At 38.6% G+C, this 27284-nt stretch overlaps 1 protein-coding gene across 6 annotated transcripts in view; it reads right to left on the bottom strand.

Annotated features, from left to right (window-relative positions):
• The window catches only part of AFF2 (ALF transcription elongation factor 2), a 485376-nt gene that overhangs the window by 73320 nt on the left and 384772 nt on the right, over nucleotides 1-27284 (bottom strand). For all 6 annotated transcript variants that reach the window (XM_064360746.1, XM_012467114.2, XM_012467112.2 and 3 more), the window contains one exon: nucleotides 15014-15051. In XM_064360746.1, the coding sequence (XP_064216816.1) occupies nucleotides 15014-15051 (38 nt within the window). The remainder of the gene's footprint in view (nucleotides 1-15013; nucleotides 15052-27284) is intronic.

Here is a 27284-nt window from a genome sequence, read left to right on the forward strand (position 1 = left end):
AGTAGTTTACTGGCCAAAGCTTCCTGGAGGGAGAAATGAGGAATGATTACTTAAGAGGTACAGGGCTTCCTTGGGGGTTTGTAAAATAAATGTTCTAAAATTCATTGTGGTGACGGTCACAAAAATTTGTGCATATACAAGCCAATGAATTATATAAATCAGTGAACTGTATGGATGTTAATTATATCTCAAAATTGTTAAAAATCGTGTAATGATCTCAAAACCCCCACTTTATACTTCTACGATGGGGAAAGTTTTAAGAGAGGAATAGACATTACTAAGGATGCTGACCTAGCCACTATGAGTATTCATAATCACCTAAATCATTGAACCATAAATGTCTGATTTTTTTAGCTGAATTTATCTACTTGAAATGAGGCTGTAGCTTAAAGACTCTCTGCTTAGGACCACTGTCCAGCTTAGTGGCTCCACTGGTAGGCTGGCGAACCTTCCAGGGTTTGCTTCAGTGACTCCATATGTCAGAAACACATTGGCTAAAGGCACTTTTGTTTCTGGCTCAGTTGGGCATAGCCTCACATGACAATGACTTTCCTTAATCCACTGTCACCAACACAACTCAACTTCACTCATTCCAGCATGTCTCTTGATTCTGATATGCTATAGGCAAAAAGCTTCTAGAGTCAAATATGCTATGGAAACACAACAATAAACTATGTCCTCCGTCTTAGAAAATTCGACTTAGAAGAAAACTTTTAAACCTCAGCATTTCCCATACTTATTTAACCATTCTCCACCAAATACACACACACACCACGCACACCCTACACAGACACACACATTTATTTTGTGTCCTTCACAATACCTATTAACATCCCTCAAAACACCACTCAGGGAGCATGCCTTAAGAAATGCTGACTTAGCCCATCAAATTGGCTGAAGGCAGAGAGAACCACTACTTTAAAGCTTTTCCCATCTGAGTACTTTACCTTGCTTTATAGAATTTTAATTTTGAAAAAATAAACATGGATATGCAACACCTAAATTCCTAAGATAGTAATTCCTAACCTTTACCAATCTTGGCTCACAAAGGAAAGAACTGGCATAGTATGTCAGCATAAACTAACATGATGGTTTGAAGTCGAGAGACTTCAGGGCTCCTAGGGTTACAAGGATCAATATGCCTGGATTTCTGTCATCTATACCACTAAAAAGCCTTGGGGAAGTTCCACTCTCACGAATCTATAGGAAAACTACCTCAGTTCAACTATCTTCATGCTGTGAAAGTAGGAGACAAAATGTCTAGGCAATGCTTGACTTAACCTGGACACTATAGAATTTGTGCAGACACTACCATAATTTTTTTTACATCACTGTGTGATTGAGTATAGTTTTGTTGAGGGGGTAGGAGGCCACATAGAGAAAAGGGGTGATTTAACACCAAACTACCAAATCCAAGAACATAATTTTATATCCTGGTGAATGAGACTGAGCATGATTGTGTCCAAACACCTAGAACTTTCAAGTAACCAGAATTTCTGCGCCAACGGCATAATGAAAACTAGTCACAGTGATAGTCTTATATCGCCTTTCTGAATTATCAAGAAAATATTGTATTATGTGTTCCATTGTTTCTTATTAAGGATATACAGCCTTCTAATTCCTTGAAAATCATTCTCTCTATAGGTGGTAGCTATATTAACCAAATTATTTGGATTAACCAGAGCACTTCTTCCCCCAGACTTGTCAAATATGAAAAGTGGACCTATAACTTTTTTTCAAATGTCATAATTTGGTTTTTATTATTCATTTTCTACGTTATTCTTGTTTGGGGAATTATATATATATGTATAAACTTTTTGTAGCAGTAAAAATTACCAAGGATCAGGTTTCAGAAGGCTTCCCAATATGCTTTCACTTGAAAGACAAATCCATTTCGACATGAGGTTTCATTATGAAAAAACTGTTACAAGTGATGACACTGGTTATTGAAAATTGAAATGAAGTGAGAGGAAGCTAACACCAATGTGTATGAGATTCTTTATTCTTTGAATGACACAAAGAACTCAATATATCTAATCATCTCTGTTATGCCCACTGGGAACTGAGCTACGGTGATATTGCACAGGGTTGCTTCCTGATTGCTAGAAACCGAAGTATTAAGCCATATGCCACTTATATCAGTAGTTAAAAAGCTTTGTGTCACTGCTGAATCTTGGGAATTGTTTTACTTTCCCTCTCTCAGTTAGAGTAAATAATAGTAATCTAGACACAAAATTCATAAAGAGAGGGTACCAACTAGTCAGCATAGATAGACATTTTGGCTTTTTACATTAATGTCTGAATTATTACAAATCTAGAAGTAGGCATTAGGCAGATTGTCTCTGAACCAATTTTCTTGTGCTTTGGTGAGTGGCCCAGGCAGAGAGACTTTTAAAAGGGATATGACAGGGGGTCATTTCTCTCCTTCTTATTGTAGGTTTTGCCTGAGAAGCTCGAGAATCCGATTCAGCCTGTACTTTTATGAGATATATGCTGTTTCCCTCTCTTGTTCATAAAACTATCTTTTCTGATTTGTCTCCAACTATCCGATCTTGAATCAAATCAGCTTTTGAGTATCTGCCCTCTAGCCTCTAGAGTTAATGCCATACAAGGTCACCAGATTCCTCTGATGTGTGGCTTCTCTATCAATTTCTTCCTCCTTTTCCTTCCTCCTGGAGGCTCAATGTATTCCATTTATAATATTCTCTGTTTCCACTTGGTGAAGTTTGGAAGCTGGGGTGCATTTCTGAATTTGGGTCTCCTGGTGGGTTGTGCTAAGCTGTACTGTCAAGATAACTACGGATTCTTTTTATAATTAAAAAAGCCAACTGACAGAAAGTGACTGATCGATAAGCCATGCCTACAAAGGTAACGTGAGAGCTTCACTACTCAGTATCATCATCCTCTCTCCTGTCATTCTACCCTCCATAATTCTTCCCAGTCAGTCAGGATCTTTGAGTGTCCTATATTATGTAAAAGAGTTATCTGTTAAGCATTCAAAATAAAAACCACCGCGAGTCTCACCACTACTAGTAAAACATTTAATGTGCATGTTAAGAGCTACAATTTGAATGCTGGCCTGTTAGCTAATAAGAATTGAAAACAATTTAAATTCTCTAAGATGTCTAGTTATTCTACCCTGTTTTAAGGGTTGCTAATGAATGTGCTGCCTGAATGAACAGAAAGATTGGGAACTCAAACAGTGCCAGCCTGGATAGCATGCCACTGGCACCAGAAATCAGTTTGTCCCATGCAAAATTTCCTCTGGAGTATGTTCTTCATCTAGAGGTGATTTTCCAATAAAATCAGCCTTGGTTATTGCAAGCATTGGAGCAATCCCCAAGGGAGGAGATCAGGCAATTCAATTCTAGGAAATGCGGTATGAGGCAAAATTAACCTTGTAGCAATGTTATTTCCTGTGACATGGTCTTGGGTTTGTTTGTTTGTTTATTTGTTTCTTTTGTACACTTCAGTATTAAGTGAGGAATTTTTTTTTTACCCCTATCACTGAGATGTGACCAAATGATTTAATGACTTACATATTTATGAGAAGAATATAACATTAAAGAAAGCTTGTTTAGTTTAACCACTTCACAGAGATATTGCCTAGGCCTTGTGGCTAGAAACGTCCGTGACTGTGAGTCAAGCCTTGCTTAAGGGCAGCTCCCCTAAAACTTTGGAGCCATCCAACTTCTGCAACTATTGGCCAATGGGAAAGGCTGCCGAATGCTTCTTAGTGCTGTGATAGTGGAGTATGGCATAAAGGAGAAAAGGGAAGTATCAGATGCATCTCAGACTCCATAACTCCAAAGAAGAGGACGAGTGTGTGGATTCTGAAATGGGTTGCTGTGTGTCCAATCCTGCTAATTTCTGAGCATAAAGATGCCTTTCAAAAATAGAAAATTGCATGTGTTTTCCACTGTTAGCTTAATGACATTTTTGTTTCCTTGTCCCATGTTATGAAAATTTGACTTCTGTCATTCTTGAAAATGCGTAATGACATACATCAAATATAACTACGCTTGTGTTACCCCCATTCATAGGGAGGCCTACATCTTCACTTCTGTGCCTCTTCTTTTAAATTCACAGAGGGAATTCATCCAAAGTAGGAAGGTGGATATACAGCAGAAGAATCACTTGCTCTATTAATAAGGGTAAAACTAGCTTTATGATGGCTCAGAGTAAAGCTAATATGGAATATAGATGATTATAAAATAAAACTCTATTCCTTTCTAAGAAAAGCTAATAATTTGCCCGATGGCTAATAATTAGTTCAGTATGATTTCCAATGGGCAACACAAAATCATACTTATTCTAAGACTAAACTCATACTCAAACTAAACGAGAATGGATGAAGTTTAAAGTCATATCCTTAGATGCCTGCACTTACTCATTCAAGATATTGAGCTATTGTTATATGACAGCTACTATTTGAGATGCGAGGGTTACAGCAGTGACTAAAACAACATTCTCACTTTTATGAACCTTACATTCTTGTGGGAGGTGACACTTCAAAACATGGAGAAAGAGTGAGAGGCAGAGTGAGAGAGAGAGAATAATGATGATAAGAGAAAAAATGAAGTAGGGTAAAGAGAGTAAAAGTGTATATGTTGTATGCTATTTTGTATACAGCAGTGGTCCAATATTGTTATTCCTGTTCAAAGCCTTGTAAAATTCCTCTTCAAGACATTCACTATGTGCAAGAGGAAATCATTCTTATTTTGAACCACATTAGCTGCTTTGATTGACAACTGTTTTTCAACATCCATGGCTGTGAATCACCATCGTAGATTAGTTTTAAAAAGTTAAAACTACATTCAAAAGTCTATTACCCATCACTAAGACCAGGAGAAGATCCTCATACATGGTTTGACTGTACTCTCCAAGAAGATCTCCCAACAGGCTGTGCACCACAACAACATCATTGTGGGAAGGGCACAGCTGTGCTCTGCTCTGTCATTGTTGGGCAGCCCTTATTTGGGTGTTGATTTTTTTTTTTTTTTTTTTTTTTTTTGAGACGGAGTTTCGCTCTTGATACCCAGGCTGGAGCGCAATGGCGCGATCTCGGCTCACCGCAATCTCCGCCTCCTGGGTTCAGGCAATTCTCCTGCCTCAGCCTCCTGAGTAGCTGGGATTACAGGCACGCGCCACCGTGCCCAGCTAATTTTTTTTTTTTGTATTAGTAGAGACGGGGTTTCACCATGTTGACCAAGATGGTCTCGATCTCTTGACCTCGTGATCCACCCGCCTCGGCCTCCCAAAGTGCTGGGATTACAGGCTTGAGCCACCGCGCCCGGCCCGGGTGTTGATTTTAAAAACACATAGCTTTTTCTAGTTCCATCACATCTGTAAACAGATGTTACTGTAGCGTTTGCAAATAGGAGATTCTTCCGTTTTCTTTAAGCATTCTCCTCTACAATCTTGTTTTAATTATGTTACATCCCTTTTTGGAAACAGGTGAAGCTTAAATTATATGTGAGTGTACAATGTGTATGTAGAGCATGTATATATACATCCACATATATATTTAAAGCAAGTTTTCTAACATGTCTAATTTGCTTATTAAACCCTTGCATCATGGTTTGAGTCAAGCTAAACTTTCACCTAGCCAGTGTTGGAAGTAACACACATCTCCAGCTCATTGGAGAGATGAATAAGTTGTGTTTTTAGATGTAGATGCTATTATTAGCAGATCCCCAGCAACCACACTACAGCGTTTGATAACGCAAGCATGAATGAGTACAAATGAGCTCTCTGGCTGCCCTGAGCTCCCTTTGCCAGGCTTCCATGGAGGAATATAGGCCACAGGAGCTTTCTGAAGTGTTTTCCCTAAGTACGTGAGACCCACTTGTTGTGACAGTACGGTGGTGAGACGGTCAAAAGGCAGTCAAAAAATTGGAAAAGGAATGAGAAATGAGAAAAAAGATTTGAGACCTTCTTTTAGTAATGGCTGCTTCTGCCTGCCCCAACAAGGGGAACAATTTTGTCTTGGATTTAAATTACCATGGTGCATGAGGGTATGCTGATGCAGAGTATATAAACACATGTGCACATAAAAACTGGATTATAATGGCATGTAACATACCCTTATGCTGTAAATTTTACAGATAAAAACACTTTCCTATAGAAGAATGATTTCCTTTTTTTTAAATGGTTGCTCTCTAGTTAACTGCTGGTTGTTTAGGCAAAAGCTTTAAGAAAGCAGATACTATTTGTTTCCTATTTGAGTCCCTGGCCAAAATGAGTCATTTCTATAGTTCTCAGTCCCCCCAAACTAGTAGTCAACTAAATAATAACTTATTACCTCAGGCTCTTGACTCTGAATGCATTCTGTGGTCGACAGAGGACTGATTTACTGTTTGGAGCCTTGTGTGTAGTCGCCATGGGAGCAGGCATCATTTCCCTAGAAATACAAACAGCCCTACTGTGCTTATGTTTTGGGCTGACAAAAATACATTCAGCAAGAAATTTTATGTCTGTGAAGTGAATTCAGAAACTGAAGCTAAAATAATGGTGTTTTGGGTCATGCCTAAAATACTATATCTCAGTGTAACCTAGACATTTGAGTAATGTGAAAGGAACTATATGAAAGAAACATTTTTTAAAATGTAAGAAATAATCAGGGGTTCATGAAGCCACAAGGGAACAGCTGAATACTTACAGGAACTCTATATGAGCTGAGATTTACATCTAAGTTCATAGAGAAGGATTAGCTAGATATAATCAGAAAGGACTTGATGTGTCTACTTCTTTGCAAACGGTTTAAAAAGAGTACCTTATAATCTCTCCCTAATCTAACCTTTAACTTTCTAGAATAAAAGAATCCTCTCCAGCATTTTGTTAGTTTCACCCACACTGCACTGCTCTCCTCCTAATACCAAAAGTGGAGCCCAAGTATTAATACGTGGCAGTGTGATGCTTTAGGTATCCTGGCACATCAACAACTCTTTCCTTTCTTTTCTATCCTGCAGCTCACACACTTGGTATCTTCTGCTACTGTGAAAAATGACCCCCTCCTAAGCTGACTCTAAGTACCAGACATTGCTCACAACACAGCATCTGCTTTCTTCTCTTAGTGCCTTTTGAAAGTGTTGTTCTGTTCTCTTGAATGGCCTCTCCCCACTGTTCACTGGGGGACTCCTGCTGAGATAGGGAGAACCCACTCTCAGCAGTTGCTCCTTCCTTCATCTCTGCCCCATAGAATGCTGCACATGCTTCAATCATACAAACAACCTATTCTGTCGTATAATGGCTTTGTCTTTCCCTGCCACTGTATGGGGACTCTCAGAGCAGAGATCTCATTTAACTTATCTCTCTATCGACGGAGCCTGTCACATAGTAGGGACATCATTATTGTCTGTTAAAAGAGCAAAAATGTGGTTTGCTTGAATTCTAGCAGATTAGCTATGTGACTCTAACTTTTTGACAGTTTACTGAAAGATCACTACATGGCAACATTAAAATAAAATTCTAGGTGTGAATTTTATGTATCAAAAACTGAGCTGACTTGTGTGGGCAGATTTGACAGAGCTGTCCATTCTTGTCTAAGCAGCAAACACTAAGAAGGACAGAGTTAAAAAACTAACACGTGGACCAGGCAGTATTTTATGAATGTTGTTACTAAAAATAATGTGGTTTACTTCCCTTTAAAATGGTTTAATTCCACATTTGCTGGCTTAGTTGAGGTCCATCGGATTCACCAGTAAATGGGTGCTTTCTGCTTCTATTTATCTCCATGGTTATTAGAGTATTAATTTAACACCTGAAGAGAAAAGGTTCTCATAAAACTTTTGCAAAGATGAGTGATAGTAATGAGGCAACCAATGTGTCTGAAGTTTTGAAGAAACTTATCCTTACAGATATAAATTTAATATAATTGAAGTTGACATAATTGTTAAAGAACTTGCAAATCTGATGATTTACTAATTTTTGACACATTTGGTATCATGTTCTAAGAAAATAAATCATTAAATAAAGTTACATAATACAAGTGAAAAAACCAATAACACATTTCTAGGCATTGAAAGTGGACAAGTGTATCCTGAGAGGGAGCTGGTAAAAACTGGAGAGTTCCTGGAAACTTGGGGTTCTGGGCAATTTGCTCTTTGGGTCTCAGTTTTCTCATCTGAGATGGCCTAGATGGTATAACTCCAAATACCAACGAAAAGGAAGGTGTCTAGAAATTTGTGCAAATTTCACTAGCTGACAGAATGATTGCTGGAACCTGTTGCATCCAATTGTATCTATCTGGACAACATAAAGAGCCCAATTTATTTAATGCAGTAATTTAGGGAGAAATGTTATTTTAATTGTCCTTAAAATGGCTAGAGCCAGTTAGAGATTGACTAGAGGTCTGGGGAGGCGGTAGGAAGCACATTGCTGAGGGTGCCTTATTATCATGAAATGAGTGGACTGGCATTTTGCTCACTGATCTAATGAAGCTCACTGGGGACTACTTAGCTTCATGTATCTCACTCATTGGGACCCACCCCAAAATTTCCTGTACCATCATTGAGGACTGTGTCTCAGGACATTTCCAATCCATAAAAATAATTTAGAGTGTGACACTGTAAAAAAGACATAGGAGTCACACAGAAGAATGGAACACAATAGAGAACCCAGAAATAAATCTAAGCATTTACAGCCAATTCATATTCTTTTTAAAAAAAACCTTTTATTTTATGTTCAGGGTGCACGTGCAGGTTTGTTATATAGGTAAACCGTATGTCATGGGGTTGGGTTTGCAGATTATTTCATCACTCAGGTAATAAGCATAGTACCTGACAGGTATTTTTTCTAATCCTCTCCCTCCTCCTACCGTCCACCCTGAAGTAGTCCCAGGTGTCTGTTGTCCCTGTTGTAGTGTCCATTGTTCTCATTGTTGAGCTCCCACTCAAAATATGCGGTATTCATGTTCTCACTTATAAGTAGGAGTTGAACAATGAGAACACGTGGACACAGGGAGAGGAACAACAGACACCAGGGCTTGTTGGGGGGTGGGGGGGCGAGGAGAGGGAACCTAGAGGATGGGTCAATAGCTGCAGCAAACCACCACGGCGCACATATATGTATGTAACAAACCTGCACATTCTGCACATGTATCCTGGAACTTAAAGTAATATTTTTTAAAAAACTATGGTATTTGGTTTACTGTTCCTGCACTACTTTGCTTAGGATAATGGCCTCCGGCTCCATCCATGTTGCTGCAAAGGACATAATTTCATTATTTTAATGGCTGCATAGTATTCCATGGTGTATATACACCATATTTTCCTTGCTCAGTCTTCCATGGATGGGCATTTAGGTTGATTCCATGTATTTGCTATTGTGAGTACTGCTGCAATGAACATATACATGCATATGTCTTTATGGTAAAATGATTTCTATTCCTTTGGGTATATACCCAAAAATGGGATTGTTGGGTCAAATGATAATTCTGTTTTAAGTTCTTTGAGGATTTGCCACATTACTTTCAACAATGGTTGAACTAATTTACACTCCCACTAGCAGTGTATAAGTGTTCCCTTTTCTCTGTAACCTTGCCAACAAATGTGGAATCAAACAATTTTAAATGGAACTATGGTACTTCATTTTTAGCAACAACACCCAATTCTGTGTTTCATGAAATATTTGCCCCACCAGACAAAGATATCATCTGGCCAAACTCATCTGGGAATCCTTAGGTAAGACAAAGCTAAACAGAACTTTTTCTTTCAGCCTACATTGTGTGATTGTGCAGTGATGCTCCAGGAAAGGGATAGTATAGAAGATGCCAAAATTTCAAGGAGGCAATCCCTCAAAACTTGGTTGGCAGAACACAAATCAGGTTCTGCTGTCTTATCGTTCGGAATGGTGGCTTAACTGACTGACATTCTGCAAGTCTGTGATGCGGATGTATACAAGAACATCACAAGAGATACGGACTCCAACTGCGAAATTACCTTTGGTCCTAGGGGGCCATTTCAAAGGCTTTACCCAATGTCTTTGGAGCCACACTTATTTTTTACCTAAGATATGTTTTTAAAACTCTAATGATGTGGCTTTTTGTACTTTATTTCACAAAGTAAAAGGTAAAAATGATGGGGAAAGGCATTATGTGTGTCTGCAGGTGAGTGTGTGTGGAGTTAAACACAGATGCATTATACACACATATATAATTTATGTTCATGCATGAATCTACATCAAACTAACAGGGCTAATATTGTTCTAAAATGAGTAAAATTATAAAACAGATTTCCAAGCTTTGGCTTTTTTAAAGAAGTGGAATATCAGTATAAGTCATCTAGCTGAGGCCTATACCAAGGAAGTGACATGTGCAATTCCATACTACAAACTAATATCAGATTCAAGACTAGAACCCAGGTCTATCAACTATTTGTGTTTAATAACTCTTTGTGATTGATGATTCACATTCGGTGTCAAGTGAAGAGGTCTTCAATGCCATTTGACTCTACCGTGTGGATCTCTTTCATCTGGATAAGTTCTGAAGGCCCTAGGCTTCCATTTCTACTTAACCTTGGTTTCCATCCTGGCCTTTCACTGCCTGCATCCCATCAGGCATCCTGGGCTCCTTGCTTCCACTTGCCATACCTCAGCACCAGTGTCACAAACCAGCAGTCCTTAAAATCCTGGTGCAAATGTTTCTTCCTCCACCATCATCCCTTCCATCTTTGACAGTGTTAACTAGAAGCACTTTTTGTCCTTAGAGCTTCCCTGTACTTTATCTGTTCCCCACTTAACAAACATTTCTTTCCCTATATATCTTGTATTTAATTCTTTACAAGCCGATTTTATCTTTTCTGCTGGACTCTAAACTCCTCAAGGGTAGGATCTGTGTCAGATTTACTTTTAATTCCCTCAGCGTCTACCACAGTTCCCAGAATGTTGTAGAACCTAAATAAATATTCATCAGGTGAATAAATGAATAATGCACAAACATCATAGTCAGGAAAACTTTTGTGGCTATTTGTCATTTTCACTAATGAAAGCACCATGTCTATAATGAATCAGTTCCTAAAAAAAAAAAAAAAAACCCTGTAATTTCCTAGGCAGAGTGGATTCTGATCCCGAATTGGGAAAGACAACCATCACATTGTTTAATGTTGTTAAAGTGTAAAAGCAGGAAAGAATTTTATGCTTGACAACAGTGTGTGCATGCTCTCTCTCTCTCTCTGTTTCTTCCTCCCTCTCTTTCGGTAACAGATGTCAACCTTGGTTAGATTCAATTCAACTTATTAGTGCATGGCTTTTAGCCAAAAGCAATTCACATTTTCAGAAATGTACTATCACATATGTCTTAATAACAGAAATGTGTTTTTGAAAAAAATGTATGTGATAAGTCACATATGGTGGAAGAAATCTGTACATCTCTCAGGCCTTGCTGTCACAATGAAATCTTGGAGATGACAGCTACAGAACATTAAAATACAAGTGAAAGTCTTTCTGATGCATTAAAAAGCCATAATTTGAACATACTAATCAAGCTCTGATACCAGTATGGTTCCAATATAGTGAGAAATACACCAGGCTTCTCTTGTCCTGGATCACTGATCTTAAGAATACTCATGTTTGAGTCTTACCCTCAGAGCTACTATTTAATGTTTCAAGGGAATGGCATTAGTGTATCCAGGTATATTATGTGCTTATATTCACTAGGCATATATTTAATTTCTCTTTTATATGGAGTGTAATTAGTGTGTATCACAGTTTCCTTATGGCAATGAAAGAAGCAGCTTACAACCATGAAAGTATTGAAAATAAATTGAACAAGTGGTTGTGAAATAGGGAGGGGGAGGTGAAACTTTTAGAAACTTATTAGCTGTAAATAAACTAATAAGTTTATTTGCCATCACCATAACTGAAAGCTTATTTAGCCTTAGTTAGATATGGAAGTGACAGAATTTTAGAAAATTCCTATGCCTTTGCAATAAATCCATCTATACACAATTTGGAAGACTAGCAGTATGCTCTAGGTATGTGTTCTATGTGTTCACTGGTTTCTGAGACATCAATGCCCTGGCACTGGATTTCGTATCCATGATTTTCAAAGGGAGTGAGTGAAGAGTGACTCTCTTTGCTCCGAATGAGAATTAAGTGGCACATCAACCCTAGAAAGTCCTAAACACACAATAAGGGCTCAGTAAATATCTACTCATTGCTTTAAGCACCAAAGGAGAAAGGATTGATAGTTTAACCTTCAGCATCACAAAAAGGCTTAATGCTTTTTTCTACCTTACCAACTAGAGCAGGAGTCCGCAAACTTTCTATAAGGGGCCGTATGGTAAAAGTGTTCAGCTTTGTAGGCTACATACAGTTTCTGTCACAACTATTCAACTCTGCCATTGTAGCACAAAAGCAGCCACAGACAATATGGAAATGAATGAGTGTGGCTGTGTTCCTATAAAACTTTATTTATACTTACTGAAATTTAAATGTCATATACTTTTCACATGTCAAGAAATGTTCCTCTCCTGATTTTTTTCAACCATTTGCCAAACTCTACACCAAAGGGCTATATCAAATCACATACATGGCCATATTCACCAATTTGTATTCAAACTTGAGTTGTAAATAATGCCACTGGACCTCTGTTTTCCAGCAAAACTATACTCACTTTTTATGCTCAAAAAGACAATCAAATATTAATTATTGATACGAGATCAAACAAGGAACTGGTCAGAAACAAAACAGCTAGAAAGAACCAGAGCAATGGAGGAACATTTTTACATGTGGCATGAGTCAAGAATAACAGGGATTGGACCACTTGGTTAGTTACAAATACACATGTCCTTTTGACATGATGGTGGCACTCTACTAGAGGAGAGCCACCAGTCTTATCAAGCCTGCAGGCCAGGTTCCTGGAAGAAACCTCTTTTCCTGGAAGAATCCCCGTTTTCTGGGAAATGTGCAATTTGTTTACTTGTTCATTCATTCAGAAAACATGTATTGAACCTTTATTTGGGATTCCAGTGCATTGCGTGTAACTGAAATTCTCTAGCAGACATCAGAAATGGCAAAAGGACCATTATATATACAACTTTTAAAACCTTTGACTCTGTTCTTCTGTCAGGCAGTGCAACTGAACCCTGCGGTGAAGTTTCTGTTTCTGAGCTGAGGTCCTGAGGAAGTCTCTCTTCTTCAAGTGCTGAGTTGGGTATCATGAACCCAAACTCACCCTGAGAATAGTATCTTATTTAATTAGAAGACAATTCTAAACACCTACCAGTTGGTTGTGACTTAGGTTTATTACTAAGTGGATTTTCAAATATATTTAAAGCACAAAGCTCAATAATCCTTTGACTCTTCTAGTTTCCTTGCCTTCTCTTTATAGCATTCCTCAAAATGCCAGACATTAGATAGAGTCTGCACTGTGAATTAATAAGAACTCATAAAAAATACAATTACTGTAGGGTCAAATTCTCACAAGGAGCAAAGAGAAAACTGGTTCCACTTCTAGGCCATTAGAATACAATTAAATGCAACCCCAAACATGCCAATGGGCTAGTCTGTGAATGCAAAAATGCAGCTTGGGAATCACTTCCTATTGGGAGGGTTGGAGCTTGGAGACATTTGCCATAGAGGGCCTCGATTTACATTCCTCCAACCCTAGCCCCACGCTTTGTAACCTGGGGCACACATCTGCATGCAGGCGGACTGGAAGGAGGAGTGCAGTTGAACTGCAGGAAAGAAGATCACTAATCGCCCACCCAGGGACAAAAGCTCTGACCCTGGCCTCATTAGCACCATCCTCTAATTCTCTAAGCTTGCCAGCCACAGGCTCACAGTGGAGGAGCCTTCAGGGCATTCAGACAGAAAAGAAATCAGGCTGCAGAGAAGATTTCAACCCCAAATGAACAACCAGACGAAACCTCAGCTACTACATATACTTCAATAGGACTAAAACACAATATATCTCTAGACTACAGATGCCCCTCTATACGTTACAGAGCCTGATATGGAATATTCTTTGGCTTAAGAAAAATGAAACTTAAAAGCAAAGTACACAACACCTTTTGGAAAAATGTACTAGAGCTTGGATTTAATGATATGCTAAATGCTACCCTGATGCCCTGGAAAAGTTAATTATCTTATTATACAAAAGATAAACAGGCTTCTTGTCATTGGCATTAGCTGATCCATTCTCCCAGAAACTTAATAATCAATGTACTCTCCATTTCTGTATTTGGTACCAACTATAATGGAAGTCAGCCGAAATAAATTAACACAGTGTTCCTCAAGATGTGATATTACCAGACCTAAAATAACCCAGCAAATAGAAAAAGTCCTCCCTCAGCCACAGAGCTGGCCGGACTAGTAGGCATTGTAACACTGCAATCAAATGTTACAAACCCAAATGACAAGACAGCCATCCTTCTTAATTTGAAAGTCTCCCTTCTGGAAGAGACAGGATGTCTAAGATGTACTATATTTAAAAGAGGGCTGTGTAGCTTGTTTATGATTTAAGAGTATCTCATAAAATGCCTTGGGAATTGCTTTCTGTTAGCTAAAACAAAAAAGAAAAGCCTTTAGTTAAGTATATTTTATGAGCTTTTCATTAACAGAGTATTGAGGCCTTGATGCCAAGGTGCCAAACCTCCCCACGTGGCTGGAAATCACTTGGCACACTTTCAGTCATTTACGTCTCTGTCATAGGTCCAAGGTTTGCAATTAAAAATGTAATCTTTTTAGCATGTGCAAAACCCAAAGGCTTGAAGTACTATGCATTGAATATGATTATAATACTATTTGGCAGCTATTCATGGACTGAACATATTAATTTATGTAAACTGGGTACAACTTGGGGCATTTCTTCATCAGGAACACCGGGAAAAATATAAGCTGGTCCCTGCTCATTGGAGGGTTTTTTTGTTCTTTGGCTTGTTTTGTTTTTGTCTTTAAATTGTCATGAATAGAGATTAACTCAAAATCCAAGGTCTCTTTTATGACCTTATTTTTTCACATGCACTGAGTCCATTAAAATTAACATTTGCAACTAATAAAAATAATAACTTACTTGACAGGATTATTCCTAGGTTTTGCCTTTTCAACAGCCTGTAAACAGAAGAAAATACGCAATTAGACGACATTAGCAGGCATAATCATTGCAACTAGCTACCAAAACAATAAGCAATATAAAATGCTCTTCAGAAACATAAGGAGATAAGGGTGCTGTAGATAAGCAGACGGGAGACTCAGAAAGCAATTTTCTTCTCCTGGGAAACATGGTTACCTGTCCAAGTGCGGCTTTCCAACACAGGCGGGCATTGTGAGGGCTGCCTAGAAAGTTCATCAGGGACCGTAAAAGTGGACTCCTGGGTGCACAACTAGGGTGCCTGACTTCCAACCTTTCACTCTAATCTTACCCTGTTTGGACCTGACTAGGTTGTAATGACAGATGGGGGAAACAGATGCAGAGGGAATGGTCGTGGGCATACCTTGGAGTTGTAGATTTGTGGTAGGGAACTGCTCATCCTAACACTACTGAAATCTGGCCACACTCGCACCATGACAGAAAGTCGAGTGTCCATTTCCAAAATCATTTGTATTAGCTGACGCCATAAAAGGGCAAAAAATGACTGAATACTCAGATCAATTTCCTCCTGTGGAACCTTTAAGAAAATACACACCAAATCATAGAAATGAGGAAACTCTGGGCCTCTCGGCCTGCATTGCCTTAGACATGGAGCCTGGTTCCAGTTTAGTGCTGAACCCATTGATCTGTGTACAGTCCATTTATCATTCATGAAAAGAGCTAGTGATCTTCACAGTATATTAGAAGAAACAACTCAGATCATCTGTCAACAGCCCTCTTATTTCTGTTTCCTTCTCCACAGGGATTTCATCTCCTTCGATTCTTCTGGAATTAAAATGTTGCTAAGCAACACAGCTGGGGGTGCTGATGGCAGAATGGCTACAGTCTATAAAACTGTTTAAGCACCTGGAGGGTTTTAGTGATGATTTTTTTTTCATATTTCTGTAGCATAATTATGTAATCAGAACCAAACTTGTACTCCTATAGACTTTTTCAGGCTATAGAAATTATGTTTGCTAAAAGAGCATTGAAGCAGCCATTTGACAACCTCAGGGTTGTTCAGATCCTTTAAAAACGTATCTTTTTGGGGACCTTTATATGTGTGAATCTTGGACATGGGTAGGGGCTACAGAGAAGAAAATACTGCTGTAAGTTAGAACACAGAAGCAACCACTTTTAGCAGAGACAACGTATAATCTAACTCTGGACTTGACACTCTGGGTGACACTCTATGCATAACAACTGAATGCAATTACAAGTATTTTTAAAAACAAATGAAACACTTCTGAAGTTTAGATGTTAGTGCTAGAAATTCATGCTTCCATTTGTTAAGTCTCAGGTTCTGCTTCTAGATAAATAACCATTAATATTTGGGCACTTTCTTTGGCTTGGTAGGCAAAAATCATTTTCTCACCATCTGTGCCTGAAGTTGAATTTTGGCAAGTGCTAGAATAGGAAAAAAGCTAAGGAATGAGGTAAGAGGTGAAAATGAGAAAAGAAGACATATGTGTTTGGCTGGCCCAACTCACCTGTCACATATATCTTAGATATGAAAGCCTGTCCATTTTTAGTCCATGTACAGAGAATGCAAATCTCACTGACCCTGCAGATTCTGCCAGGTCAGAGGAACAAAGGGAGAGGTGGTGCTGGCATGGAGTGGGGACTGCCATGCACCTTCACTACAGCAGCAGGACCCAGTCTCTACACACATGCACACTCACATCTGCTTTTTTTTTTTAAAACACCCTTTTCTCTCCCAAGCCTGGCTGCTTTGCAACAAGATACAGTAGTAGGCTGAAGACATGTCACTGTGGAAATCACGCGGATCCACTTTTTTAGAACAGTTAAGTCTGTTCTACAAGACTTACGTTATCACAGACTAATGGGTGCTGTTTTCAAGTGGTTTCCTTTTAAAACATGTTGGATGTGATAGGCTGAGCATGCCACTGGCAGGACACAGGGAGAGGGAAAAATCAAAGTGACATTGCTTAACCTCCCTTTGATTCGGAAGCATGTTTTTTGAAAATACCCTCTCTGCTCTATGGTTTCGAACTGTCAATTAGACCCAGTTATTTTTCTCTGATCAAAAGGAACATGATCATGTTTGAGGCCAGTTTCTTTGAAACATGTATCTTTTTATAGAGCCAACATAGGAAAATGACTTCCTTCAAATTAATTTTTTCTGGGTTGCTTGCTTATTGATTGAAAATGTCTATGCTGAGAGGTTCTCTTTTCTTTGGAAATTAACTTGTGATCATTCTGATGTCCCAACAGCTTTAGTCAGATGTCCTCATGTCATCCTCTTGTGTGCTCATCACCTTGAATCTCTCAAGTAAATGATGGCAGAGAACATCGCCATATGAGAAACAGCTCTCAATTTGTTACTTTGCTTTCACTGTAATTTGATGTTGTTTTAGGCATGCAATGAGGAATTATTATATTAAGAGACTTTGAGGAAAACATTTTAAGTTAATCATTTATGTGCAAATGATATGTGCCTTTAAGGTAGAAGAATTATTCTACAAAATACACGAAGAGCGAATTTCCCTTTTGAAATGATGGAACATAAGAAGACAATCCCAAGTTCCAGATACACATGCCAGAATGTGAGACACACTGCAAAAGAAGGGAAATTAAAAGGAAATCACATAACACAATTCACTAAACATCAAGACAGTTACATATTGGGATTGCAGCTAATTTTACGTTTAAGGACACACATTAAAGTAATTTAAACTGATTGGAAAATGGAGGCTAGAGAGTTAACAGTTATGCTGCTTTAATTTATAACGTCTCTATGCTTTTATAAACCTATATTCTCTTATTTTGTATCATGGTTTCCTATCATGATACTTATCTCACTATTGAGGAAGCTCTAGTATAACTAAAAACAATAAAAGAAATCAAAACATTAGAGAATATACTCCAGTATGGTAAGATGAGAGGTAATAGGCTAGAGTGGAAAGAGTGCTGTGCCAGAAATGTTAAAAACCTGGGTTCTAGTCCCAGCTTTGCCATTTACGCTATTGGCAAGTACTAAACACCTCTGAGCAACAGTTTCTTCATTTAAAAAATGAAGATAATAATTTCTGCCTTTTCTACAGCAAGGGTGGTTGTCAGTAGCCAACAGTGACAAGTGCTCTGGAAGCCGCAGCATGGTATGTAAATGCAGTGCGTCTTGATTGTGACTGCTTTCTACACAGGTTTTCATGCGTAGATATTTACAGCCAGATAGTTTATTGGGCTTACTGAGTAGAGGCCACGTTGTAGTATGAAACCTAAGTAGTTATTCCAATGAGGATTATAGGAACCTCTCACTCTCCATATCAGTAGTGGTTCTGGAGTGAAGAACGCTTTTGTCTGGAAAGTGCTATTCACAGAAGACTTTGATATGTTTAGATTCTACAGACCTCTCTTTCTCTCTGACACTCTATTTGTCTTTCTCTCTTTCCTCTCTCTCTCTGTTTCCAAGGAAGCCTAAGATGATTCCATATTTTCCAGTTGATCCGTCTTTTAGTAGCCACCTCCTTCCACACTTCACTCCATCAGAGGGGCTCTTTCCTTTTTTTATTAACACTGGACCCTGAGGATGGGGAAGCCCTGAAGCTCCTGTTCTACCCGGGCCCCCTCTGTCATGGCGTATCTTGAGAAATTCTATGCAAGGAAGAAAGCACTTCTCTGATTCCAAGGAGCATTTCTGAGCTGACTCCTCTCTCATCATCAGCAAATTTATTTCCTTTGGAGGGATGAAGTGGCTATAGACAGGCTCAGAGTTGCACACTCGCTAAACCTATGTTCCTGAAAATAAGAACCTTGTCTTTCTTTTATGTAGAGAATCCTTGTGCTGCACTAAAGCTCAAGTAACTCAGGAACCATATTGAATAACATAAACCATATAATGTAGCACTATCATTAAAAAAAAGGTAGAAGGAAAGAAGGAAGGAAAGACAGTTGCTGTCTCTTGAGTCCCATCCACGTGGCATACATGATATCATATTTCCTTAGGGATAAAATGTGACATAAAAAGTGCTTAGAAAACTTGCCAGCCATCTTCTATATAATCATCACATGTCTTCAAAATTCTTTAACAAGGTAATTCTGTCCCAGAGATTATACTCCATTAATTGCTCTTCTAGTCCAATAGAAATGTATGCTATATTTACAGAAAATGTAGAGACTCTTTTGAAGGTTGTAAGAAGCATGCCCTGAATAGTTATAGTCAGACTTATAACATTATTCCCCTCCTTTTACAGAAAACAAATCTAATGCAATATGTTTCCTGTATGTATGTTGAGACTATCAAAGTGAACACTTGGATGGCTTAGAGATAGTGTGGCAGTGGACTCAGGCGTTGCTTTTTTCCATAATCAATAATAATGCTGTCAGTCAAGCATAAATGTGATTTTATTAGTATTGCTCTATATGCCTTTTACATTTCCTATTTCATGTTCATTTTCCTTACATTCTACTAGTAGATACATCCAAACTGGGTTTCTACAACTCCTAATCAAAAGGGAAAACCCAGTCATTCAGATAATTTCAAATAACTGGATATTCAACAACATGGAAAAAGAGAGCAAAACAATTGCATTGCTTTTGTGTTTGTTTTGTTTTGGATTTAAATTTTTTTTCACATGATTGTTCTGTGAAACACAGCTATACCCTAACCTACCGGCATGTATTGGTAAATTGCATCGATTGCCTAAGTTCAGAAGAGAAACTCCTCTATTAACAAATGAACTCATCATTAGGGTATTCAGATGGTCTAAAATCAATACGTACAGAATTGGTTAAATCAATTGAAGAGATATATACTGACAGCACTTGTTTAAAAATAAAATTGAATTGCTTAATTACAGCATTTAAATAGATTTCACTGGAATGAGTCAAATGGCAAAAGACAATGTATCCTGTAGGCTGGGGTTTCGGCTGGCAGAAAGCACACACAGCCAAGGGTGGCAGATTAAGAAGATAAAATGTCACTCAACATATTGCAACACCTCGATATCTGCCTGAATTTCTGACTTTACATACAGGGCTTATAGTATTTAGGAAAACACTACCCATTATTTTTAACCTTCTGTATGGGTGCCTGAAAATGTACATGGAAACATCCTGTATTTGAACCTTGAACCTCTAGGAAGCAAAACCACATTACCGATCTTTAGATCACTGGGCTTTCCACATTTTAACTTTATTAATTCCTTTCTAATAATCAATGAAATAGGTCTGTGCTATACATAATGGGCAGAAATAGAATTTTGACAGGCAGAGTTTGGGAAAAATTGTTCTAAGTGGATAGAACTATGTCTTGCACTTAATAGTCACTTAATAAATGTTGATGAGATAAATGAATGAGGAATGACTAGGCAGTCTCAGAGGCCTGGACATTGTGCTCTGGGTATGGAAATGTACCTAAGAAGGCCAGGTGCAGTGGCTCATCCCAGCACTTTGGGAGGCCAAGGCGGGTGGATCACGAGGTCAGGAGTTCAAGACCAGCCTGGCCAAGATGGTAAAACCCCCGTCTCTACTAAAAATACAAAAATTAGCCGGGCACGGTGGTGGGTGCCTATAATCCCAGCTACTTGGGAGGCTGAGGCAGAGAATTGTTTGAACCTAGGAGGCAGAGGTTGCAGTGAGCCAAGATTGCACCACTGCACCACTGTAGCCTGGGCTACAGAGCAAGACTCCATCTCAAAAAAGAAAAAAGAAAAGAAAGAAAAAAGAAACTATACCCAAGGACTCTAAGCTCTCTATGGAGGGAAAAATAAGCCTCTGGAGGAAAAATTGAGCTCCAGGCTGATGTGCATCTAAATTCATCCTGCAACTGAATGTAAGGCTCTTGTTTATGCTCCAAAGAGGAAGGAGTCTGGAGCAGCATTCACAGGGTGAATTTCCCACGCCACTTTCTGGAAGAAGGCTTGTAGCTACCTGTGGCTTCCTCACTCTTCCTGCAGCTACTACCTAACTTGATTTGTACTGCCTCTCACCAGGACTATGGCCACCGCCACCTCACTGCTCTACTGGTCTCCCTATCCTAAATCCATTGGATGTTCTACTGCAAGATGAATCTTCCTAAGGCTCCACTTTGATCACATTGCTTTCATTGTCATAATCCTTCATGGCTTCCCATTGCTCATTGAGTAAATATCAATTTCACCCACACTGCCATTCAAGACCCTGCCACAGCCAGTGTAGCGGGTGCTAGTTGTACCTGCATGTGCATTTCACTACCATGGCAGCCAGAGTTTTGTGAGTGTCTGGCCCAAAGGTGATGTGATAACGGCATTCAGAAGTGCCTACATTCCATTAAGACTTGTTCCCTTCACTCTGGCTATTTTGCTGCATAGAAAATCCTTTAGCAATATCCATTTGTCAATTGGAAATTTCCTTTATAACTAAAGTTTGGTTTATTGTAACTTAATGAAAAATGTACTGTCTTTGGTGAAGAGGCATGTTTCACCCATAAAAGTCGTCTGTTGACACTAATCATTCTCTAAGTGGAGTAAACATGGAGACTCCAGGCAAGCATTTCAGTATTGCTTTGAGGTATTTATTTTCCCCAGTCAGGAGGCCCAATGTAAGTGGCACTTGATCACTCTGTTCTCCTGGGGTTTGTGGGTTTGAAAATTCAATTTTCTTTCCCCTAACCAATCTGAGCCCTCTTGCCCCTGATGCTAAGGGGGCACACCTCACAAAATGACGTGTGTCTTTTAGTGAGAGACAATCAATGCCTAATGGAGGCTTTCTCCCTACCATGTGTAACCAGAAGAAATGGGAAGTGTATTATTAGTACATAGTAGGTACTCAATTATGTATTCAAAAACCTAATTGGCAAGAAATACTGGTAATATATCTTTATCCTTAAGCTGCTAGTGAGATCAGGATTCTTGTCCCTTTGGAACACATTATACTTTGGGTGATGAGACTACATTGATTTTTATTTATATACTAAATACTGACTGCTTTGTATCTCAGTTTTCTTACTGTGAAAATTGAAAGCTGGAGTAAAAACTCTCTATGGTAATTTTAAGGTCTGGTATTCTATATTTTAGTACACAAACAGGAGTATTTCATATATATAAGGCATATCTATATCTATATCTATCTATCTATACATATATGTATATATATATAGTGGACTAAGGCTTCATATTTAGCCTTGAATCATATATATGTGTGATTGGATATTGAGTGAAGGACTTTGGCAACAATGGTGTTTGTCCTTTATTACATAAATTCTGTAGTATACAGTGGAGAATGTAGGGCTCATGGGAAGGAATTTTAATTGGATAGAGTCAGACTTAATTTGGGAAGACAAACGTGGATACAATAAGGAAGATGGACACAATGAGGGAGAAACAGGAAGCTAGGGAGTTACTTTCTCGTTAATCAAAAGAGAAGTAATGAATACAAGAACATGGCAGATCAAACCAGAATCTCTCTTGGACCACAGACGACATTACTATTTCTGTGCTAATAACTCAAAATAGACTAAACTTAAGAAGGCAAAAAAATACCAACTAATTGTCTCATGTACTCAATTTTCCCCCAGTCTGTTTCTAACTATAGTCAGGAAAACCATGCTCTGTAGCATGTCCTGGTCGTATTATCAGGTGTACCCTATCATCATTCAGGAAGGGAGCCTCTCAGGAAGTGCTACTTCTGCTCTGGGTGGAAGGGACAATATAATATGTTTTATCAGGAAAATGTAGAATTTTCTTCACCTTCTGCCAAAAGAGCTGAAACACATGCAAGCCTCTCCCCAAGGACTGTATCTATTCACCATTAGTTATAAACTGAAAAGGAGAATCTTGCTGGGTTGAAAGAAAGTTGCTGCCATTATCTGCAGGCATGCACACTGCTAATAAACAGAGTTGTGCCACAGAGTCTAATTTGTCTATTTTAGATGTCTTCTCCTTCATCTTTTGAAGCCTCAATTGTAACACTTGTGAAACTACATCAGGATTTATACAAATATATTAAAACAGAAAAGTTGCTTAGAACAGTTTCATGGTCACATTGTGAAGACTTAATGGTACAAAATCAATGTTTTCATGACTCCTGAGGGAAGCTGAATTAACACCATCCCCCAAACAGATTCCTCTCTCTTCAGGATAGTTCCCTTCCCATCATTTCATAACACATCTGCTCCCCTGAGCTAAGGAGTTATATCTAGCATGGCGTTTCTCTGCAGATGCAGTAAAAAGGAATAAAGACTTACTAAGACTTAATGACCCTTGAGTCCATGTTTATGCCTAGTGGATTCTGAAGACAGGCTCGGATATTCTGGGACATGCCTGGTCATAGGGATGCTCTCACGCACTATAAAGTTTTCTTCACGTTACCAGGCAAGCTCATGGCTCAGAGGCTTGAAGGGAAACCTAATCACTGTCTTCAAGAACCGGGGCTCATGCTGCAATTCTGCTCCAAGTGAGGGCTGGGAGAAATATTACAGAGGTAAGAATACTTGTGCAGGAGAAGTGAGAAGACACAGAGGGGAGAAGAAGAGGGCAGATGAGGATAGAAGAGGTCAGGTTCTTCCACTTTTCTGAGGAATTATCAGAAGCACCAATGCACCATTCTCTTCACAGAGGAACACGACAGAGCATATGTGATTGGAACAGTGGTGTACCAATTAGTAATGCACAGAATTTCTATCTGTTTCTGTATCTCTTTATCTCTCTCTCTGTCTCTCTCCTTCTCTCTCTTAGACATACACACACACACACACACACTCACAGAGTACACTGTTCACAGCAAAAATATCACAAATACAGTCATATAGTAGCATGGCCATATTTGTTTTCAATAAGACAAAAGGATGTTATTGCACACTTCATTTATATGTGTGTGTTTAAGGTGGTGGTGGGTGTCACTTATGTCACTATTCAAATAAAATTACATGCGTATTAACACATTTGGTCTGTATAGTGTTAGTCTCTCTTTCCCTCATTGTCTGAGTGAATTAAATGTTGCTAATTGTAACTTGGTTACCTGTATCCCTACTACTTTATGGAACCATACCCAAGCCATTTTTATTGTAAGCACAGTATCCCTGCTAGTGAAATACAGGGGTAGAGGAAGCAGTGGGAAAAGCTCTGTGGGATTGCTGGGTCCCCCAGTAAGCAATTTCCATCTTGCCTCACAGGGGTCCATTAGGAAGACTGCCATAGGCATATGGAAAAGGCTACAGGGAGAAGGAAACCTCCAGCTAAACTTTGTAACAATTTGAACCCACTGAGAAATCTTGGGGAAGGGCATGGATCAAGATGACACAGGATGGGGAAGAACTAAAGCCCTACTTGCTTTTGCAGCATTGTTGCCAGAAATGACAGGATTTTATACTCTTTTATGGCTAAAGAGTAATCAATTATATATATATATATATATATATATATATATATATATATATATCACATTCGTAACCATTTATCTGTTGAACATTTAGATTGATTTCATATCTTAGCTATTGTGACTTGTGCAGCAATAAACAAGGTGGTGCAAGTATTCCTTTAATATACTGACTTTCTTTACTTTGGAAAACTACCCAGTAGTGAGATTGTTGGATCATATAGTAGTTGTATTTTTAGTTTTTTGAGAAACACACACACACAAATATGATTCAAGGCTAAATATGAAACCTTAGTCCACCTCCATTAACGAGAAACTAGCTTTAGCAAGTTTATACATTTTTAGTAAAATGTTCCAAAGACTCCCATGAAATTTTTGCGTGTGAAATATGAGTTATGTGGCCCCATACATTTTGGAAAGTTTTGTTTCTTTTTTCTGCCTATCCACCTGTATTTTGAATGGTTAATATTGAATTGGTTAATCTCAAATTTGGAAACTCTTCTGTGCACTTACAATGCTTGTGCTCTTTGCTCTTGATAAATAAACATAAAAGTAAATATAGCTGCTTAACAAACTATCAATTCTGTTTTCCATGCAGAACAAGGTCCTTGGTGTTTGCAGCCCACCTGGTGACTATGGTAGCAGATGGTAGACATCTGGGGGGAGGGGACAGAGTTAAGCTTTCTTGAGCCCTAAACTAAAGCCCCAGTAAAATTTTCAATCTAGAATATAAATTTCAAAATCTTACTTTTTCAATGTGGCAAAGTGTTTCATGATACAGCTTTTACTTGAGATGTGCATACTGTTCTAGGTATATTGTAGAATCCTGATTAAACTCAAGGCTGGAAGTTACCAATGAAGTTAGGCACACATGGTGCATTCCCTGGGACTTACTTGTGAACAACTCCAGAGTGAAACTTCCAGGCTTCAAGAATGAATTAGGACCCAAATTGGGGTGATGAAGAGACTTAAGCAAAAGAACGTGCTTGGACCAAACGGCACAGGTGGGGTTTGAGTGAAGAAGGGACCAATGATGTCTAGCCACTTCCTCCAGTCCAGAAATAGTGACAAGAGCAACATGATGAGAACTGTTTCTTCCAGCACTTCAGCTGAAATCTGTACTTAGTGGTACCCAGCTTTCCAGAGGTGGCTGCTACTCTCACTGCCACACTCTTTACAGAACCATATATGTGCTGTGTGTTCTTTGTGGGTGAAAAGGCTGTGGTCATCCCTGTCATACATGAGCATTATCTATTTTGAAATGACAGATCATATCCATTTTTGTTTCTGTTTGTATCTTGGGGCAAGCAACATACCCTCACCAGTGTCCGACTTAAGGTCATTGTGGAAAAGTGCTAAGCTGAGCAAAAGAGCTATTGGCTTTGCAACTGACATGCTCATAGTTGGATAATTCATAAAGTGTCAAAGACATTAGCCAATCTTTGGTCATTACTGACCATGTGGTAAGCACAACATGTAAAAACATTACACTTCTATGCATCTCTGTATGCTGAAAGCATTCTATTATATGTAGATTACAAGTCAAAAAAATTTGGTATTAAAGGAGAAGACCTAATTGTAATAAAAAAATCTATATGTAGATTACAAGTCAAAAAAATTTGGTATTAAAGGAGAAGACCTAATTGTAATAAAAAAAATTCAGTACACAGGTTTCTAAACAGTGAGAGACTTGTCTCAAGCATATTAAAAAAATCATATCATACAAGCTCTAAGCAGTTTGTTATTAATCTAGTCTCTATGCTAATATAGCCAAATGGGAAATACAATCTTGGGAATATGAAGGCCAGTGTTATTCTATTTAACCTTATATGTTATCCTATTTACTTTCCTGTCTTTAATGAATAAATTAAAATGTCCTCTCATTCTCTAACTGGTGGATAGTTTGAGTGTGACAATGTATGGATTTTATTCAGCTACATTCTGTAACCCTAACAGCCCAAACACTATCATTTTGTGAGGGATTTCAATGAAAGGCAATGACAGATAAACTGTTACATTAAAAGACTCTATCAAAGTTATTTTGCACCCAGTTTCATCCTAATCCATCTGCTGTTTCTAGAGCTCTGACAGGCTGACCTCTCTTGCTGTGTGTGCTGTGTCGATGTCATTACCGAAGAGGCTTTTCCCAGCCTTTCTGCTGATAACAAAGTAAATGGAAATGCAGAGAAACCTTGGGAAGGTAACAACTTGTTCAGTATGACGAGGGAGAACTGTGGCTACAAAATAGGACCGATTACAGCAGGGAAGAGTATCTGTTGTCACAACTAATATATTCTCTACAGCGCACCAACTTCAAAAGAGCCAGCTGATAGCTGGAGTAAAATTTATTGCATCTTTTCCGTTAGCAAACTTAAAACATAAAAGTGGGCTTTCAATTTAACGTGGCTACTAGGTTCTGAAAGTTCAGTGTGCATCACAGGTATCAGGAACACATCCCAAAGCTGCCAGAATGGTCAGGTCTTCAGTGTCTATGTAATTCATTTCATTTGAAATTCTCAAATACGAACCAGGCCAGTAAGCTCGCCCAACAAGAACAACAACCATGACACGACCACCACCAAACAACAAACAAACCAAAATGGATCAAATATAAGACCAAAATCAAGACTCTTGATTAAAAGAAACATTTGTGTGTGTGTGTGTGTGTTAGGTAATTAGAAATCTGAAGATTAAGAAAAGCGAAACTATGAAGTGGAGGGGAAGATCTAAGAAGATTATTGTTTTCTGTAAACGGTCATAAGCTTAAGGTGCAACTCTGTTATTAGTGTCTGGTTGAAAAGTCCATACATCTCCAGTAATTAACATGCTTTCAATTAAGTGAATATTTCACAGAATACCAGGGTACTTCTTTGGCAGAAAAGGAAGATAAAATTGGGTA

The sequence above is a fragment of the Aotus nancymaae genome, unplaced genomic scaffold (assembly GCF_030222135.1).
Source record: "Aotus nancymaae isolate 86718 unplaced genomic scaffold, 86718_ANA_hifiasm-v0.15.2.pri h1tg000004l, whole genome shotgun sequence".
Lineage (NCBI taxonomy): Eukaryota > Metazoa > Chordata > Mammalia > Primates > Aotidae > Aotus > Aotus nancymaae.